General features: G+C 40.8%; 1 protein-coding gene across 2 annotated transcripts in view; it reads left to right on the forward strand.

Moving 5' to 3' along the window:
* Positions 1 to 18,948, forward strand: part of BMPER (BMP binding endothelial regulator) — a 251,360-nt gene that overhangs the window by 157,069 nt on the left and 75,343 nt on the right. For both annotated transcript variants that reach the window (XM_047695739.1, XM_047695740.1), the window contains exons 12-13: positions 10,840 to 11,169; positions 17,925 to 18,261. In XM_047695739.1, the coding sequence (XP_047551695.1) occupies positions 10,840 to 11,169; positions 17,925 to 18,261 (667 nt within the window). The remainder of the gene's footprint in view (positions 1 to 10,839; positions 11,170 to 17,924; positions 18,262 to 18,948) is intronic.

Below are 18,948 nucleotides of genomic sequence, written 5' to 3' on the forward strand. Positions count from 1 at the left end.
AACAAAACTGTGACCCCGGGGCCTATTTTATGAGAAATCTCCACTGACAGAGGTTCTGCAAATTAGTAATTCTGTGTTTGAACAAGGTTTCTGGCCCCCAAGACTGTAAGCAACTCCAGGTCCCTTAACACCAAGGATCTGTCCTTAACTCAGGAAAGTAAGGAAATTTGAAACCAGAGCTCAAGATGCTTGTAGAATAAGACTTTGTGGTGTTGACTTTAGCCCTGCCAAGGAGGTGTTAAGCTAAGTGACCACTGAAGTTTCTGCTTGAGCATCTGGTGGGGGTTTGTCACTGCTCCCGAGGCCCAACCAGCAGACACAAGTGGCAAATAAAACCCAACAGTGTCACACGTAGTGGCTAGGAAATTCCCGCCCCCCCCCCAGCAGGAGCAGCATTGGAAGGGGTGTGAGGACACCAGTTTGTTTTCTGTTTTATATGCCGTTCTGTTCTAAGGGGTACTGTTGCTTTAAGTTTTCTGTCTGTGGGTTGACACAAAACTGAAAGAGGAGCCTGAGGTTATTCGGGGTCATCTTTTACCCGCCACCTATTGTGGTTCCTACCATGTTAGTACTCCTTAAGTTCTGACTATTTAGTTAACAATCCTCCTCCTCCTCATTACCATCAAATAATAATAATGGCAAGAAATGCAACAGCAGTAGCGGCAACAGCTAATTATTTATTTAGCCTCTGCTGTGTCTAAGCATTGTCGTGGGCTAGCTCATTTGATCTTATTTATTTGATCCTCATGGCCCTCTTAGAGTCAGGTAATGTTACGAGCTCCATTTCACAGCTGAGGAACTGAGGCCTAGTGGTTAAGAGGAACACCCAAAGTAAGTGTGGAGCCCGAGTTCCTACAATGAAATCTGGCCCCAGGGCCCAGCTGGAAGGTCTACCCCTGACTTGTCATTTGGTACAGTTTAATAACCCTTGCAGTTAGGAAGGGGAGAGAAGGTCTGGAGGGATTTGTAATGGTAGGGATTAGAGGCTGGAGAAGGATGTTAGGAGGAGTTTCCAATTTCAGACCATTTCCCTCCAACCCACCCTGGAAGAAATGCCTGCTCAAGTTCCCAGGTTTTTGTCTTCCTGGTGACACCTTCACCTCTGCTCAGGTGTGGAGCCATGGTAGTTGGTATGCTCTGTGCTCACTGACAAATGCAACTGGCTTGGTTTTCCATGTCCACTCATTTTTCTAGATATCCCCCGCTTCTTGCTACCTTAGGTATTTTCAATGCTAAAGTGAAGGCCTCTCCAAATTTTCTTACTTATAATATTAAAATACATGTAATTTTAAACTTGAAATAACTATAGAATTTCCACCAGGAATAAGGAAGAAGGGCAGAATTGCTCTGTCACTCAGACTCATCACCATTTCAGCATCATGGGATTGTATAAGTAGATGAACCTTAATACTGAGGTCAGCCCTTTCACTTCTCAGGTGAGGAAACTGAGGCTCCTGGTAGTATTAACTGAAAGAACTGGGTGAGAACCTGCTCTCTCTCTCTTTTTTAACCTTCTAGTCCAGTATTTGTTCTAACTGGCCTCCCTGGATCTTTGTTTGGGAAAGTATTCTTAATATAAATGCACCATTATTAAATCATTCAGTTAAAAGTTACTTTCTTGCTTAATTTTGAAAGAATATGTTTTGAATAGGAAGAGATATATAAACTCATTATGAGCCATCTGGTACATTTAGTCAAGTTTGCCATCTTGAATTTCAAGAAAGGGGCATATGCCTAGCTTTGACTGAAGAAACTGGTGACCAAAACCCCTTAGCAACGGTACATCTAAAATACAGCAAAATGACCAGACAATGGAGACTCTGAAACCAGTATTATACTTTGTAGAAAATACCGTATAATAAATTACACATTACTGTATGGAAAACTGAGGCAGATTTATTCCTCTCTGGAGGTCCTATCTACTATGAGCAAAATAAGAACAACAAAAGTTGTTATTTCTGTTGCCACTAAAGTTGCTCCTTTTGCCAGCAAAGATTTATTGACTGCAAGCGCATGTCAGTCCATGTTGTGATAAACATTCTCCATGTATCCTGACGTTGAACCCTCAAAATGATCCATGAAGTAGAAGCTCTATTTTACAAATGAGAGATCTGAGGGTCTGAGAAGTTAAATAGGGTGAGGGCAGATGATACTCTGCTCCATGAGACTCCAAAGCCAACACTTGTAAGAACTATTGCTTTCCATTGACTACATTTTTGTTTCAGAGGCTTGCCTCCAAACATATATGAAGTTTGCCAATTTCTTTTCTCTCTGCACAGCTAGAGAGCTATTCTATTTTCTTACCTTTTAAAAACTTACCTACATTTATGAGGTCAGTTACCCTCCCATCTCTTGGGTTACAATACTTGAAGGTCTAGCCTTCATAAGTAGTGGTTTTGGTTTGGTTTCCCTTAGAGTTTGGAGAAATGGCTCATAAGCTGTGCTATGTAGTTCCCTTTGATGCAGAGTTTTAATTTATGAACTCTGTCATTCTTTCTTCTAATCACAGTCCCTTCTTGGTGAGTACTCCGCCTCTGCCACAGCCACCATTCCACTCCTCTGCTCTGCCCTTCCACGTCTGTCCTTAGAACACGTATCTCTTCTCCTTTTGTTTTTCACCTTTTCACCCTGTGAGCTCATGGCTTTGCCTCCACAGCCCCTTCTATAGTTCCTTTTGCATTCTGGTTTCTGATTTCTGATTTCTGAGGACCTTAATATGACTTCTTGACAAGATGCTGATATGGTCAATCTCAGCTTGTTATTTTTTTTGGAGACCACATTCTTCTTTCAAAGTACTGCATTTGAATTTTAGTAACAGTTGCTACCTTTAATTCTCCTAATTGTCAGGGTTGGGAGTTGGATGGAAAAATGACTGGCTGTTTCCAACCTCTATCTGTTGACTGAATTCTGGCACCCCTTTATCCCAGCTGCACAGGTTTGGGGCCTTAATGTTATTTCTCATGCTCTTGGCATTTCTCTCCCGTGTTGCTAATCAGTCATCAAGTCTGCTTGATTGTCTCTTTGTATTGTTTTTCTAATAAATAAGTTCCTTCCCCTTTCCATGGCAGCCAGACCTTCATCCCTTTGCCTGCAACTGACTTCAGTCTTTTCTCCTTCAGCCCTTCCCGCATGCCACTGGCCTTCGCAAGAACGTACACCGGCTACCTTCACTGTCTCTCAGAGTTTCTCAAAGTTTGTTTTATAAAATGCTAGTGCTGAGGAAAAGAGATGAATAATATTTTCAAAACATGGCTCTGTGATTAAATACATGAGGGAAATACTGGTTCAAATAAACTCAAATATGTTTCTTTGCTGCAGAATTTGCAGAGCCCTTTATATGCCAATGTGCAGGGTAAACTTTCAGGAGGGTGATGGAGTATGGAGTAACTCCCGAACTAATTTGAGCTGCAGACTTTTTTTTTTTTTTTTCTACTTATTTTGGCAGAGCAGCAGGCAAGATTGATGTTTCATAGGAAGCACATTAAGGAATGTTGGTTCTTCGGAATACATTTAAACTTCTCAGGCTGGCAATAAATCTCAGGCCAATTTATTTAGACAATTTGGGTGTCTCACATCTCCCGAAGTTACTCCCCACTCTGGTCCAATCAGTCTCCTGCTCTTCTTATACCCGCTGACATGTGGCTTGATGAACACTACTCTTTGGGCCTAGAAGGCTTACTCGATGCTAGCCCCAAATCTACATCTTCTATGTCTTTTATAGATGGACTCAATTCACATTGTCTTTTCAACAAATCTATGTTTTATATGTATGTTACAGTCTTATTCAGTCCTATTTTAGCCAACAGTGGATGTCTATTTGCTGGAGTCATATAACATAAAACTAATAATAACTACTCTCTCCAGGATTCTGGAGGGTGCTCTAAAGGCAATGGATAAAAAGCTGGTACAGACCCTGAATTTAGGAACTTACAATGAGGTTGGGGAAATGAAATATAAAATATTAAATAAGAGAACCATGTAATATAGTTTATAACTAACTTCTAGATAGTATTCTTAAATGGAAGTTGATGGATTCCTTGATCAGTCTTGGGACAGAGTGGCCATGAACCTCTGCATTGGAGTGGATACACTTGTGTGCATTTGGGAAGAAGAGTGGCTACACATTTCTTCAGATTCCCAAAGAGCTCTGTGATCCCATCTAGTTCACAACAGCCATGTAGGACGCTGTGGTCCAGGGTATCAGTGGAACCATCAAGTGATCATGAGGAAGGTACTGGCCTCAGAGCTGCAGAGACCGGGTTGGACTCTGCCTTTACTGCCTTTGGCTGCGTGACCATGGGTATCATGGCCACTTCTCTGAACTCATTGCTAAGAAATTAGGTTGATGAAATACAGTGTGCAGAGAAGTAGTGAGGATTAAAGGAAATAGTGAAAATATGGAAAACATCTGGCATGGTACCCAGCATGAAGTGGTCACTTTAAGCGACTCTTCTTGGCTATTGCCAAGTTTATTAGTTTCCTATTGCTGCTGTAGCAAATTACTACAAACCTGGTACACATGTTGTTCTGAAGGTCAGAAGGCTGAAATGGTTCTGAATGGGCCAAAATCGAGGTATCAGCCAGGCTGCGGTTGTCTGGAGGCTCTGGGGGAGAATCTGTGTTTGTTTTTTTGTTTTGTTTTGTTTTGTTTTGTTTTCTACCTTTTTTAGCACCTGGAGGCCATCCTTGTTTTTTTTGACTTGAGACCCCATTCTGTCTTTGAAGTCAGTGCTGGCACATCCAGTCCACCTCGCACTGTGTCACTGGGACACTTATTTTCCTGCCTTTCTCTTTTGTTTATGGGGACGATGATGTTTGTCCTGCCCAGATTATCCAGGATAATCTCCCCATCTCCAGGTCAGCTGATGAGCAACCTTAATTTCATCTGCAGCCTTAATTCCTTCTTCTGAGAGCATTAATTAATTCTCCAATTAGTTAACTGATTAAGTAAGAAATCCTTTTGATAACTTGCTGTCTGCTAGTCATTAGTTATCCCTTTTAGTGAGTTTAGTGTGGGCACTTTTTTTCTACTAAAATGTATTCTTTAATTAATTAACCCATTCATTCAACAAATATTTCCAGATACTTCATATGTGGGAGAGTGGGCATCGCTATGAGTAATGCAAAGATGAATCCATGTAATATATATGTATATACAGGGCAGGGTGCCAGGCACTGAGAACAAAGTTTACATATAAGGGTTTAAAGCCTGGTTTAGGAGTTAAGGATACATTCTAACTATAAGTTAGGGAGAAAGTTGATTTATCATAAGCCTGTGATGGGTTTAGAGATAATACTTTTAACCCTCAAACTGAAAAACATCATGTGTCTATAGCATAGAGCATTTGAAATAGACTGTCCCAGGCAATTTGAGCTCTGTGGTCAGTTTTGCCTTTGGGGATTTTGAGGGAAGAGAAATGTCTTTGGCTGAGACATTGGGAAGGTGCTATGGGGAGTTGGCTTTTGAACCAGGAGGTGAAGGATCCATGCGCTGGAAACTGGAAGTGTGGGACAGGTGCATGCATCTCTCCCCTCCCCCAGGACCAAGGTGAGAGATAGGGTAGCACTGGGCTCAGTTGGGGAGGTCCTAAATCAGCCATGACATTGGAGTTAGATTTATTTTAGATTAGATCTTGAAGTTAGGGGCTGCTTTCTTTGCTATTCTGTTGAGAGTTGGTGACTATATGGAAAATATGTGAGAAGAAATTTACATTCTTAATGGTATCTCCACTCAACTTTTTAAAAATGAGTTTTTCATATGTAGATCTGGTTAATTATAGACTGGTGGAAAGAGACCCATAACCCCTCTTCTGCCCCCCCCTTCACAAAGTAAAGTTAGATTAAATTTTTACATAAGAAGACAAAAACGCAAAATCTTCTAGGAATCCAGGTGCCACATAGTGGAGCATCTCTTGGCCCTCAGGTCCCACAGGGCAACAGCTGTCAGGGACACCTCTGCGTGTGGCCAGAGCCTCCTGCATGGAGAAGATCAGTCCCTGCTGAGGCACTCATAGCCTTTTTACGTCAGAGGCTTACATCGTGTGCAGGGGCAGCATCAGGGTTTGTATTAAGGGCAGTGTGTCTAATCCCAGTCTTTCCTGGTTCTTGACTCAAACTTGGCACATCATCGCGAATCTTACCCACCCGGGGTTCCCTGCTTGGCCCAGTGACCCAGAGTCCCACAGGACCTTTTCCTGTGATTTGTGTTGAGAAAAGTTTAAAGCTGTGGTTTTTTTATTTGATAGACTTTCTTGTGGTTAGAATGTTTCCAGACATGAGCTGATCTGTGTGGTGCTGTGGTACTATGAGTAGGAGAGACCATCCTCTTTGCAGAAGTAAAAGACTGAGGACCGAAGTCGTTTTCTATTTTTCAAAGTTATTTTAATGATGGGGGATATCTTATGACATATTAAGTGAAGAGGAAATAAAATTTCATGTATAAGATCATCTTAACTGTGTTAAACTACACACAACACGTGTGCACATACACGCACACACGCACACACACACACAGAGCCCCAAACTGTAAACAGTGGTTATTTCTTGGTCACAGAACCATGATTGATACTTTTCTTCTTCTGTTGTTGTTTGGTTGTGTTTTGGGGGTGGGGGTTTGGAGTCTGTTTGATTTCTCTTATTTTCTTTATAATGTGGAATTGTAAAATTTTCCCTTAATTTTCTTTGACAGATGTTTTGGGAATAATCACTGCTCTCAGAAGGAAGGCATTTCATTAAAATAAATATACTCATGGCAGAAATACATGTACCTGATGAGGTTAGGAGAAAAATATCAGAATTATAGTTTTAGAAACATCCTGACTCTTAATTCTCATAGCGGTCTTATTAAAGTATATAACATCAAACCACTGTGTTTTAGTCCAGTATTTTTCATTTTTTAAGACAAATATTCATATTCTAAAAGTATACCTAGACATTGTAAATAATGAAATGTAATGTAAATAATAATATAAATACACATAAACAATGAAAGGAAAAATATATGTCACACTTAATTCCATTACTTAAGAGAAAAAATACTACTCTTAATATTTGGGTTTATATGCTTCTAATTTTTTTTTCTGTGCTTAGACATTGTGTACATATAAGGAAAACAAACCAAAACAAAAATGGCATTTGATGATTTGATTTAAAGGACTATGAAAAAATGTACCACTACTTGGAAATTGGAATTTTTCTCTCTGTCCTCTGACTTATACATACTCAAACAAAATTAGTTATAGAACGGTCCATTTGTCTAGTTCTGACTATCATTCCAAGCTTTCCAGAAGAGTGTGACTGGACATCTGGACATTTGGACTGCAGCTCATTTCACTGGGTCTGCTGGAAAAATGCGTGCACGCGCACACACACACACACAAGCTTACAACATTCTTTTGTGTCCCTTAAGTGTTCTCTAGCTCTTTTCCTTTCCAGCTAGGCAGATTTGTATGACCCTGAGATTTTCACTTCAAGCCATTTCTCCGGTGCATGTGTTCAATGTTCCTGCAGGATCTGGCACAGGGAACTTGAGGTGCCAGGAAAAAGGGCCAAGGTTTCAAAATTATTTTAGCTCATGATATAAATTTTAGCTCCCCAAATATAACACATAATTCTCAAGCATCTTCCTAGTCATGAAATTTTGTTGGCCTCTTCTATCTTGCTGTTACAGAGAAAAATCATTCTGATCTCCAAACCTCTCTCTTCTACAAGTTAGGGCCTCTTGCAAAATATCTTCACTGACAGCCCTGTTACATGTGATTACCCTAGCCTGGTCTCCCTGGATGTCCCTCATTGCTTTCTGCCCAGCTATGAGTAAGCTCAGGCTTCCCCAGGGCCACTGTAGGCAGTGTATTTTCTCTTGCTTCTTTGAGGATTTTCTTGGTTATATAACTGGCCTTATCTATAGGTGCCCACATTTTGACTCTTTTTTTTTTTTTTTAATTTATTTGACAGACAGAGATCACAAGTAGGCAGAGAGGCAGGCAGAGAGAGGGGGAAGCAGGCTCCCCGCTGAGCAGAGAACCTGATGTGGGGCTTGATCCCAGGACCCTGAGATCATGACCTGAGCCGAAGGCAGAGGCTTAACCTACTGAGCACCCAAGCGCCCCTCACATTTTGACTCTTAAGAACAAAACCACCACAACAAAAACAACAGAAAAGCAAAAGTAAGAAGAAAAAGAATCACTCATGGTTCTGCCACCAAGAAATTGACAATTTTGGGGTGTGTATTTGTGCATTTATTTTAAAACAGTTAAGATTATCTGATAGACAGGAGTGCCTGGGTGGCTCAGTTGGCTGAGGGTCCAACTCTCAGTTTTGGCTCAGGTCATGATCTTGGAGTCGTGAGATTGAGTCCTGTGTCAGGCTCCCTGCTCAACGGGGAGTTGGCTAGAGATTATCTCTCTCTCCCTCTTCCTCTTCACATGCTCTCTCTCTTAAATAGATAAATAAATCTTGAAAAAAGATTATCCTGTAGGCAGAGTTTTGTTTCCTATTTTTCACTTAATATGTCATAAGTGCTTCCTCAATCACAAACATTATTTATACACTTTTTCAATGACTAGGTAATAGTTTATTTTATGGATTTACTACCAATTGCTTAGCTATTTGTTTAATTTTAAGACCGTCAAAATATCCATTTTCTAATGATGTATCCAGGAACAGTAGGCTTGTAGAACAGTGCTAGGGGAGGTAATGAATTCTTGGTAAGCACTAACTATTACTGGTTTTGTTAATGAAAATTTGGATGCAGTTGTTGTCAGAAAACCAGGAGAAGCCATGAATTATCCTTGGTACAAGGGGAAGATTGCCACTTCAGACTCTGGGCAGAAGGTGTAGGCATTCCCTATTCCTGATCCCAGCTGAGAGGAGATTTCTTCAGGAGTATCTCAGCTCCTTGCCCTTTCTGGACTGAGGTCCATCTGTTTCAAGCTCAAAGCTCAAAAGCCTTGATAGATTTTGGATTTTCTTGAGTATGCAGAGTTAAGAACTCTGAAAAAGCCCTTCTTTTGAATTTGGTGCATCTGGTGGTCATGTTAATAGTCTTTTTCTGGCACATTATAGTATTAACTCAGAACTATAATTTTTCTGATGCCATTCAGTGTGTCCCAGAGAACTGCTTTACCCCCTTGTCAACCAAACAAATACCATTTGCATGCCAGGGAAAGATTCCTTTTGTTAGACTGTGAGGGAAATGTGTGATAGGACAATTTTGAAAGCAATCACATGGAGAAAGAACTGGCACTTACATTATGGGGTGGTTAGATAGAGGGGAATCCTAGTTGGGGGTGGATATAAGATTAGAAAGTTGGAGGTGGGGTCCCATGTGAAGCAACAAACTGAGTATAATTGGAATCACAAGGAAAAAACTGTCAAGAGAAGGACAAGAAGGGAACAGCAATGGAGGGCAAAATAAATTTTGTGGCTAAGCTCTCAGAACTTCTCTCCCCCTCCCATTTCTTCCACTCTCTTACCCCAGGTAGTGCCTTTGCATATTCCTTAAAGCATTTGCTCATTGAAACTACCCTACACACCAAAAACTGTATCTTTTTGAGTCTCTATCAGATATTGACAAGGAAAGCTTAAAACAAGTAATTAATTTACTAAATTCCAAATACATGTGATTTATATGGAGTCAAATGTACTTGACATATAAAATGACATAATACATCGTAACATAAAACAACATTATTCTCCAAACACTTTAGAAATTAAAAACACATGTTTGCCTTGGATCTCACTGGTCCTATCAGATCAGTTGGCACATCCTTCCTCTGTGTTAACTTTTAATTCTTCTCTTACATGTTCTGAGCAGTTGCTGATAGGATAGTTTCATATTCTGAACCTGTGCTGGTGATGACTGGAAATTGATCTTTTAATTATAGTTCTTTTATCATGTGGGCTCCTTTATCTAAATGAATTCCTCATTTCCTAGTTGTTCATGCCTCCCCGAAAATAGATAAAATATATTTACATGGAAAACAAATCATTACTAAATATAATTTTAAAAAAAGAAATATTTAATTTTCTATAACAATCTTTGAGGTGCTCCCAGTGTCAGACTTTGCCTGGGTTTTACAAATATTTGAATGAATGGTACTTTGAAGTGATGAATGCTTTGGAATTTCTTAAATTTATTATATGATGGGTTTTATGATTTATTTTTATCCAATCTTGGATTTTGATAAACAGACCAAAATACAGGAATCTTGAACATGTAAAAAACATAGAGACTATTGACATTATCACTACTTTATTTCCTAATGGTATTAGGTATGTGTCTATTTGGCAATTCTATTTATTTGTCCTTAGTAAATACATGGTGTTGAATATAATACCTTAAAAAAACGAATAACACTGAGAATACCATATTTCCACATTTTTTATATCTGTTCGATGGAAATAATACTATTGTTTTCTTGTATTATCATTTACGTTGTTGCCTTTTATTCATTTTTGGTTTTGTTTATATGGGTTATGAAGTAAGGCCAGTTCTGTTTGTGAAATTATCTTAGTTTCATTTCTCTAATCCTTAAAATAAGACCATAGAGGCATATCAAGGCTCCAAAATAGAGATGGCTTAAAACTTTGAAAGAGTTATGAATAACTTTTCAGTATAAGAGCAGCCAAAGTATTGCCTGTCCTAGACGTTTGGCACAGACTTTTAAAACAACCAAACATGTTTTTTGTTTTAAGTTGATTTCCACTAGTGCATCTCTGCTAAGGCCCTCCCTTACCTGGCAGATGCCCCCATCCAGGTTAATATCACAGGGACCTCTGATGTCTTTTTGAATCCTGCACTCAGTTTATGACCTGCTTTTGTCTCTCACTCATCCGCAGAGCCCGGCGTTTGCACGGTATTCGGAGATCCCCACTACAACACTTTTGACGGACGGACATTTAACTTTCAGGGGACGTGTCAGTACGTTTTGACAAAAGACTGCTCCTCCCCTGCCTCGCCCTTTCAGGTGCTGGTGAAGAACGATGCACGCAGGACCCGCTCCTTCTCTTGGACCAAGTCGGTGGACCTGGTGCTGGGCGCCAGCACCGTCAGCCTCCAGCAGCACCTGACTGTGCGCTGGAACGGCTCGCGCATCTCGCTGCCCTGCCAGGCGCCGCAGTTCCACATCGACCTGGATGGCTACCTCTTGAAAGTGACGACCAAAGCAGGTGGGCTTCTGTGTCCCTCTGGCTCTCTCCTCTGCCTCACCAGCCTGCACAGCCACACCACCTGAGAGGTCTGCTTCTTCCGCGGAGGGCAACCCGGAGGCGGCCGAGTGTTGGGACTGCAGGTGTGGCCTCATGCCCACTCACTTGGGTTCCGAGGGTCCACCTCCAAGATGGCACAAAAGAGCGGGAGAAATTTGCACACCGTGGAGCCTTGCAGTTCAGTGCCACTCACAGCAGTCTTGCAATCTGCTGACTTCCTCGTCCAGAATAGCATTTGTGCTCTCCAAATAACCTTCTCTTTCTCGTGTTTTGTTGCAATGGTAGACCCTTGATGTCCAGCTTGGAATTGTCAGTGTTTCTCCCAGCTCACCCAGTAATGTGCAGTTTCACATCTGTGAGAAAGACTGTTTTCTTAGTTAGCATCTGTCCCAGAAGGTGGGGAGTCCTCAAACCTAAACCACAAATGTGTGGGTGTGCAGGTAGGAGTGTACATGGCCAAGTGACCAGCAATCCTGTCCATTCTTGACCCTGGGGAAGGTGCTTGTTGAGTTAGTGGATGGCTAGAACCATTGGCTCTGCTGGAGGAAGCTTAAGGAGCTCTGAGCGTGCTTCCCCCAGCCTTGGGTCCATGGACCGGCCTGCCACTCCCCTTTCTTAGCATCCCCTGTTGCCTGCCACCTACTGGACTCTGTATTTCCCCTCCATAGACTGACACATCCCCTCTAGGCCAAACTGTTCATAGCTGCTAGGAGGTTACTCCTAGGGGCTCAGTGAAAGCTCACATTCTTGTGAGCTACCTAGAGAGGCTTCTTAGAAGCAGAACTCTGCCCTTCGATATCCGCCCGAAAGAATGAATTCAGCTCATTTACACCTTCAGTTTTATCATGTCTGATTCCTTCCGCACTGCCTTTGGTTAATCCATATTGTTTGTCAATTTGATACTGAACTGCATGTTCTCCTGGTGAATGCTATTTCTGTCAGCATGACACTTGAGGAAATCAACATACTTCTTGCTTTTTATATTGATAAAAACGTAACAGTGTAAAAACATCAATTACATTCCAGTTCCTTTAGATAATAAGGATCCAAAAGGGAAAGATTTGATAGAGCAGGCTCTTGTGAGGAACTCTAGAGACTCTTCTCTGCCGTACCTTCAGAACGCTGTTAATTATTTCAGTTAAAGCCAAAATACATTTGACAAATTGATCCGAGTTTATGGAATGCCAGCTTAGCTAAACAAAGGCAAGAAGCCAAGGCAAAGCCCAGGGAGCTTTTATTGAGAGCATAACATGGTTTTGGTGAGAAAAAGTTAAATATTAATGTATTGGAGCATTCTGTAAAGGGAGAAGGACTCCCAACTTCACTTTGAAAGTGGCAGGTGTGAAGAGCTCTATTTATTCAATTTTAGAGGGATTAGTCCTCTTCAGAGAATTCAGACACCTGTTGTTTTATTCAAATGATGTGTCACTCTGTAGATGTCGGCCTCCGCTCATTTCTTTAAAGAGGGCAACAGTTTGTGGCTCCCTGTCAATTGTGCACAAAATGACTCATTATTACAGAGCGCTAATTAGAAGGACCTTGCTGATCTGTTTGCATCCCAGAGGAACACAATGGATTCTACCGAAATGGAAATTATTGGCCGACCCCAGCCCAACTTCCGAAGGGATCCTGGACACTGGAAGTCTGCTAACAGTCTAGGAGCTTCGATTCTGTTCTGCCCATAGCTGGCAAAACCTTACAGAATAAGTGTCCTCTTGTCAGGATTCCACATCGTAAAAATGAATGAAAGGTTGAAGCTGCTAAGAAAATAATACTAGATCATAAACACCATAATTAGATTAGTGAATTTAACTTTTCTCGGCCTTGAACTTGATTTTACAATTTCCTTTCCTTTTTTTTCCACAATGCAAGTAAGTTATGCAATGCCCATAATACCCAGCTGAACAATTTCCCGTGGCATAAACTTTCTGTCTCCTAAGGAAGAACTGTATTCCTCTGGGCTCTAAACTTGCTTTGAGATTATCCTTGGAATGAATCGATTCCATTTCTGGACACAGGTCTTCTCCCAAAACCAATCTCAATCCCCCTGAGGGATAATTTCTTTTTATCACCTATTGATTGTCCATTTAAAATATCACAATATATCCTTGGAGTGTTCTTCTCCCATAGATTATCTTTTTAATTTCATAAACTTGTATGATCAAAGGGTCCTTTCTTCGAAATAACAGCTTAAATCAAGCCTGCAGCTGGAGGATGAGAAATGGGGAGGAATGACTCTTTGCCCCTGTGGTTTCTGAACTCAGCACTTCAGGAGGGAATCGTTTGGCAGAGGAGCGCAGGTGGCTTGCTGCGTGGTGGGATTAGGCTGTAGTTGCTTACCTAATAACAACAGGGGTGGTACAGAGGGCACAGAGCAGGCTTAGTAGCTGGGGAAAGCTCTGCTCACCCCCATCACGCTCCGACCCCAACTCTTGGCAGTTAGTGAATAATTTAAAAATATTTCCTTTCTGCCATCTGTTCACTTCATCAACTCTACCTGAGAGAGTTACGTCAGATCCACCCGAAGGCATTAACACGTGGGAGTGTGGGTTTTTTTTATTTTACTTTTGGTAGAGTTCTGTACTTTATGAACCTAGAGACTACACATATTTTTCTTATTCTTTTTTCCTTTGGTATAAAATCTGAACAGAAAAAACATCCATTTTAAAGCATCATATGGATTTGTCTATGGATTTTGTACCTCCTCTGTCTTTTAAGGAAACACCAGCAAAAGCAGGAAGAACAACAAAATAGCAAAACAAAGCCAAACAAAAATGACAACAAAAGAACAACAATTTCCTTCCCCCTCCTTCTCCCCACCCAAAAAACTAGTGGTCTGGAGCCCGGCTACACATTTGAAGGGTAAAAAACAAGTTGATAAAACATTCACTGGTGAGAAGGGATAATTGGAAGGTGCTTCCTGCAGTGGAAAGAATGTGGCTGCTGCTTACACCCCCAAATGGGACATGTGCTTTGGCTTTGGCCTTCTGACTCTGCCAGTTATTTCTACCTAATTTCCCATGCGGAGGAACGGGGAAACTCATCCCAGCTGTAGAAAGGGCTAACCCCAACCCCTACCACAATGTTTTCATTTCATAAGATGCTTATTTAAAATATCTCTTGGAAGAGCAATTTTTTCAATTACAACCTACTCATTATTTTGCCTGTCACTATTGTAATTTACTTTGCATGGATTTTACTCATGTAGAGGGTAATGACAGTCATACAAACACATATGTGTATGGTACAGCAATAGACAAAGGTATCTATAGTTGGGTAAGTCATTCCTATATGATATGAAGCTTAGTATTGGGCACTTGAAAATCCTCTTAGAAACAAAGAAAAGAAGAGGAAGAGAGAGTGGATTGCCAAGTATTCCCTTACTGTGGGGACCATGTGTGGGGTTTTTTTGTTTGTTTGTTTGTTTGTTTGTTTGTTTTTCTTTTTTTGAATGACTGAGAAGAGTTTGGAAAAGAGTTTACCAAAAACAGTGGGTCTTCCTCTTCCCAAACCTGCATGGACCACCAGTCCATTACCTGAAAAGAACGTAATTATTGGCTTGTTCGCCGTGAGTTGATTTCTGACAAACTCAGTTGCCCAAAGTCTCAAATTTGTTATATCATTGTCAATAATGATGTTGGAACTCCTTTGGATATAAATTCTCAACCATAGTGGCATTTGGAAGAATAGTATTTGCCTACTGTCTAGGAAAGAGATTTGCAGTTTGGAAAATTTTGCAACATGGAAAGTCTCTGGAAGTATGCTCTTAAACTTAGAATGTTATATGGAATTGATTTTCTTCCCTCATTTCTCTTGCTGGGCAGCTGCCTGGCTACAGGCTTCTGAGGTCATGTTTCTTCTATACCTTAGAGAATGTATTACAAATCATATTACAGTTTGCTTGTCTTTTTTCAAAATTGTTATTTCAATGTCTTGACTAGCATGAAATTCACAATTTCTTTGGCTTTGCAGATTCGTTGTGTCAATTTACAGGGTAATTGATTCATTTAGTGAGTATATACTATGTACCAGATAATGTGTTAGATGATGGGGTATGAAGAAGTATAAATCACTTCATAAGAGAGTTGTGGTTGTCGGAGGTGACGCTATTGTCTCACAGAGATCCATCAAGGAGGTCAGTCCAGTGTGTGGATGTTCTCAGTGTGTCCTTTCTCTGATCACCTTGTCCTCTTGCTCTATTCTCTTCACCAAATTACTCCTAAGAGAGACTTTTTTTTCTTTCAAGTTTCTATTTAAATTCCAGTTCGTTGACATACGGTGTAATGTTAGTTTCCATTGTAGTATTTAGTGATTCCTCACTTACATACAATACTCAGTGCTCCTCACAGTGCCCTCCCTAATCCCCATCACCCATTTAAACTCCCTCTCCCCACCCCCTCTCCTCTGGTAACCATCAGTTTGTTCTCTATAGTTAAGAGTCTGTTTCTTGGTTGACCTCTCTCTAAAGAGATTTTCTTATGACCTTCTTTTTTGCTTCTTTACCCAACTCTATTTAATTGCTTTTCTCAATCCAGCGTCTTCTCCAAACCAAGAAATCTTCTTTATCATTTGCCTTGGACCAAGAATGCTTCCATTCCTTTCATTGACCATGCAGTGATTTCCTTATGGGCCTTTCTGTTTATTTCTTGGGAAATTCAGCTTTAGACCACTAGTTTATTCTATCAGTAACTCCCTAAAGTGGATTTGTAACTCTTTCTTGTGGCAGTTGTGTGGCCTACTCACAGGAATGCTATTTGGCTAGCCTTCTCTCCTCTTGGATCATGTTCAGACTTAAGGAATATTGGCTTTAGAATCCTACTTCTGGGCATTTCTTACTGATCTTACATCACTCTGATTTTGTCTTATGTCAATTTTACATTCAGACAAGATTCATTCTCTCCTTCGCCACCCCTTTCTACTTTCCCATCACTGCCTCCATCCCCCAACTTCTGAACATCTTCTGACATTTTTCTCACCAGCCTAATAGTGCAAGGTCTTCTAGGAGGAAAGTCACGTTGCTCTTTCCAGAAGCTCAGAACAGGCTAAATGAAAGACTAGAGTTGGTTAGAAACCCAAGAGGATAAGATTTAAAAACACACATGGGAAGATTTTCTCTTTTTCTGTTAAAAAAGGGACTTTTTCCTTTGGCTTGTCACTCTTAGGAGACAGTGACAGTGAATGAGGTGAAGTCCCAGGGCAGAAATGCACACACAAGTTGTTGTAGATGTTCTCCTGGTATTTGTGTCATCGAACTGGTACCTACTTCACCCATTCTCTGGAAACTCAGGCACTGCCAGGGTATTATCAGGAAAGCAGTAAGAAAAGCTTCCAACACACATTTGAGACATAAAGAAAAACTCAGACCAGGAGAGTGTGTCTTTTGCTCTGGATTGAGTCTGAAAATGCTTTTCATAAAGTCCTCACCTTTATCTAATGGACAGCATCTACACACACAATATCAGGATGTACGTGAGAGCATTTCTTCTTGACCTTCTAGTCAGACTGATCTTTGATGTATGACAGGATAACCTAGCTGTCCTATAAGTGACACAGAAATGTCACTATTCAGTGGGGTCATAGGATGATGGATCTTGAAGTCTTGGGCCACCTATCTGAAAAAAAAAATAAATGTTTAAAGACAAAGCCTCTAATGTTTTAGATGGTCTGTTCAGCAAACCAAGAGGAGCCTATGTTCTCTACCTTCTGGAGCAAAGACTATTTCCTTGGTGAACAAGGTCGTTTTGTCCTGCTGATTCTTTCTAGCACATGCAGAATTTCTCCCCATGGCCTAGTAGCTTCCAGCGCCTCCTCAAATGTTAAAGGTTATGTATGATAAGCTCAGGGCTGAGAAGGTTGGAAGGGTTCCACAGCACCTCAACCCTAGGAAACGTTGATTAAACAACTATCCTTCTCTCAGGGATGTCTGTAAAATGATGAGGAGGCAAATGTTTTCATTTCAGACATTTCTATACCAGTGTTTTTCTTTGAAGGGGATCTTTTCAGAAGCTATATATTTATTACTTTAATAATTTCACTGTAACAGATAATTTAGTATTTGACATTTAGTATAATTACATGTAGGGTTTTGGATTAAGAAAAAATTACATTAAAAATTATCATCTTTGGGACGCCTGGGTGGCTCAGTTGGTTGGATGACTGCCTTTGGCTCAGGTCATGATACCGGAGTCCCGAGATCGAGTCCCGCATCGGGCTCCCAGCTCCACGGGGAGTCTGCTTCTCCCTCTGACCTTCTCCTCGCTCATGCTCTCTCTCACTGCCTCTCTCTCAATAAATAAATAAAAATCTTTAAAAAAATTATCATCTTTGTTATCTTTCCATTTCCACATTTTACTTATCATTGGGTACATGAAAGCACAAGTTGGTCCAACACAATTACTATAGAAAAGGGCAAAATTATAACCCTAAGAGGAGCATGGTCAATGAGTGATCCTCTACAAGTTAAACAAGGGTATGTAAGGTATCATATTTAAGGACAAACTTTATACAGTTTTAAAATTCTGAGCCTCCAAAAGTGTTTCATGTACTATAATACAACATTTAATATGGTGAGATTAAACAGTAACCAAGAATTTGGATAGACCCTTACTGTTCCTTGTTAGAGGTTAGTCATTCATACTATGTAAGGATACATGTGCTTGGGAATTATTGGTGGATTTAAGTGTGGTTGATCCTCTTTTCTTTTCCTTTTCCTCTAGGTTTGGAAATATCCTGGGATGGAGACAGTTTTGTTGAAGTAATGGCTGCCCCCCATCTCAAGGGCAAGCTCTGTGGTCTTTGTGGCAACTATAATGGACATAAGCGTGATGACTTAATTGGTGGAGATGGAAACTTCAAGTTTGATGTGGATGACTTTGCTGAATCCTGGAGAGTAGAGTCCAATGAGTTCTGCAACAGACCTCAGAGAAAACCAGTGCCTGAACTGTGTCAAGGGACAGTGAAGGTAAAGCTCCGAGCTCATCGAGAATGCCAGAAACTCAAATCCTGGGAGTTTCAGACCTGCCACTCAGCTGTGGACTATGCCACTTTCTACCGGTAGGTACAGTGCTTTGGGGGATGGGTTTTGGTTAGAGACCAAGGATTGACTCAACCTTGAAACAGAGTGTATGAAATTTCTTGGCATACAAAACAAGGGCACCCAGGGCACATGGTAAACACTTCTTCTTTCTTGTGTTGGAGACAGATCTTATCTTGACTCAGTCCCGCATTACATACTAAATTAAGAAACTGCAGGGAGTATTTCAGAGTTATCTCCTAGAGGTCATTCTGGTTTTTTGTTTTTTTTTTTTTTTTTTTTTTTGCCTACAGGCTCACTGGGAAGCTAGTGATTTTTCTAGGTGTTGGCTTGACTCTAAGGTTGAGGAGTGCTTCCCAACTTCTGTCTGCACAGCAATGGTACAGGGCTAAAGAGCAGAGGTGGGAATCACAGATAACTCTGGCTGCTTCTGGGCATTTGAATAAGCTTGGTTATTTGAAGCCTGAGGAATTGTTCAGGTCTAGCCCCAAACCAATCTGCAGGTAGAAAACAAGGCAGTGAAATGAGAATCCCTTGGGTCTTGGACAACTCTCAGACTTTGCATCCAAAGTCAGAGGAGAGTAGAAAAAAGGCTCAAAGATGGAAGAAGGAAAGTCTCTCATTGAGAAAATGGATTCCATAATTTTTTCTTCCATGCTGCAGGGTTGTATTTGTGAGTTGATGAGTCTGGCCTGGCTGTACTTCCA

The sequence above is a fragment of the Lutra lutra genome, chromosome 11, assembly GCF_902655055.1.
Source record: "Lutra lutra chromosome 11, mLutLut1.2, whole genome shotgun sequence".
NCBI classification, from domain to species: Eukaryota; Metazoa; Chordata; class Mammalia; order Carnivora; family Mustelidae; genus Lutra; species Lutra lutra.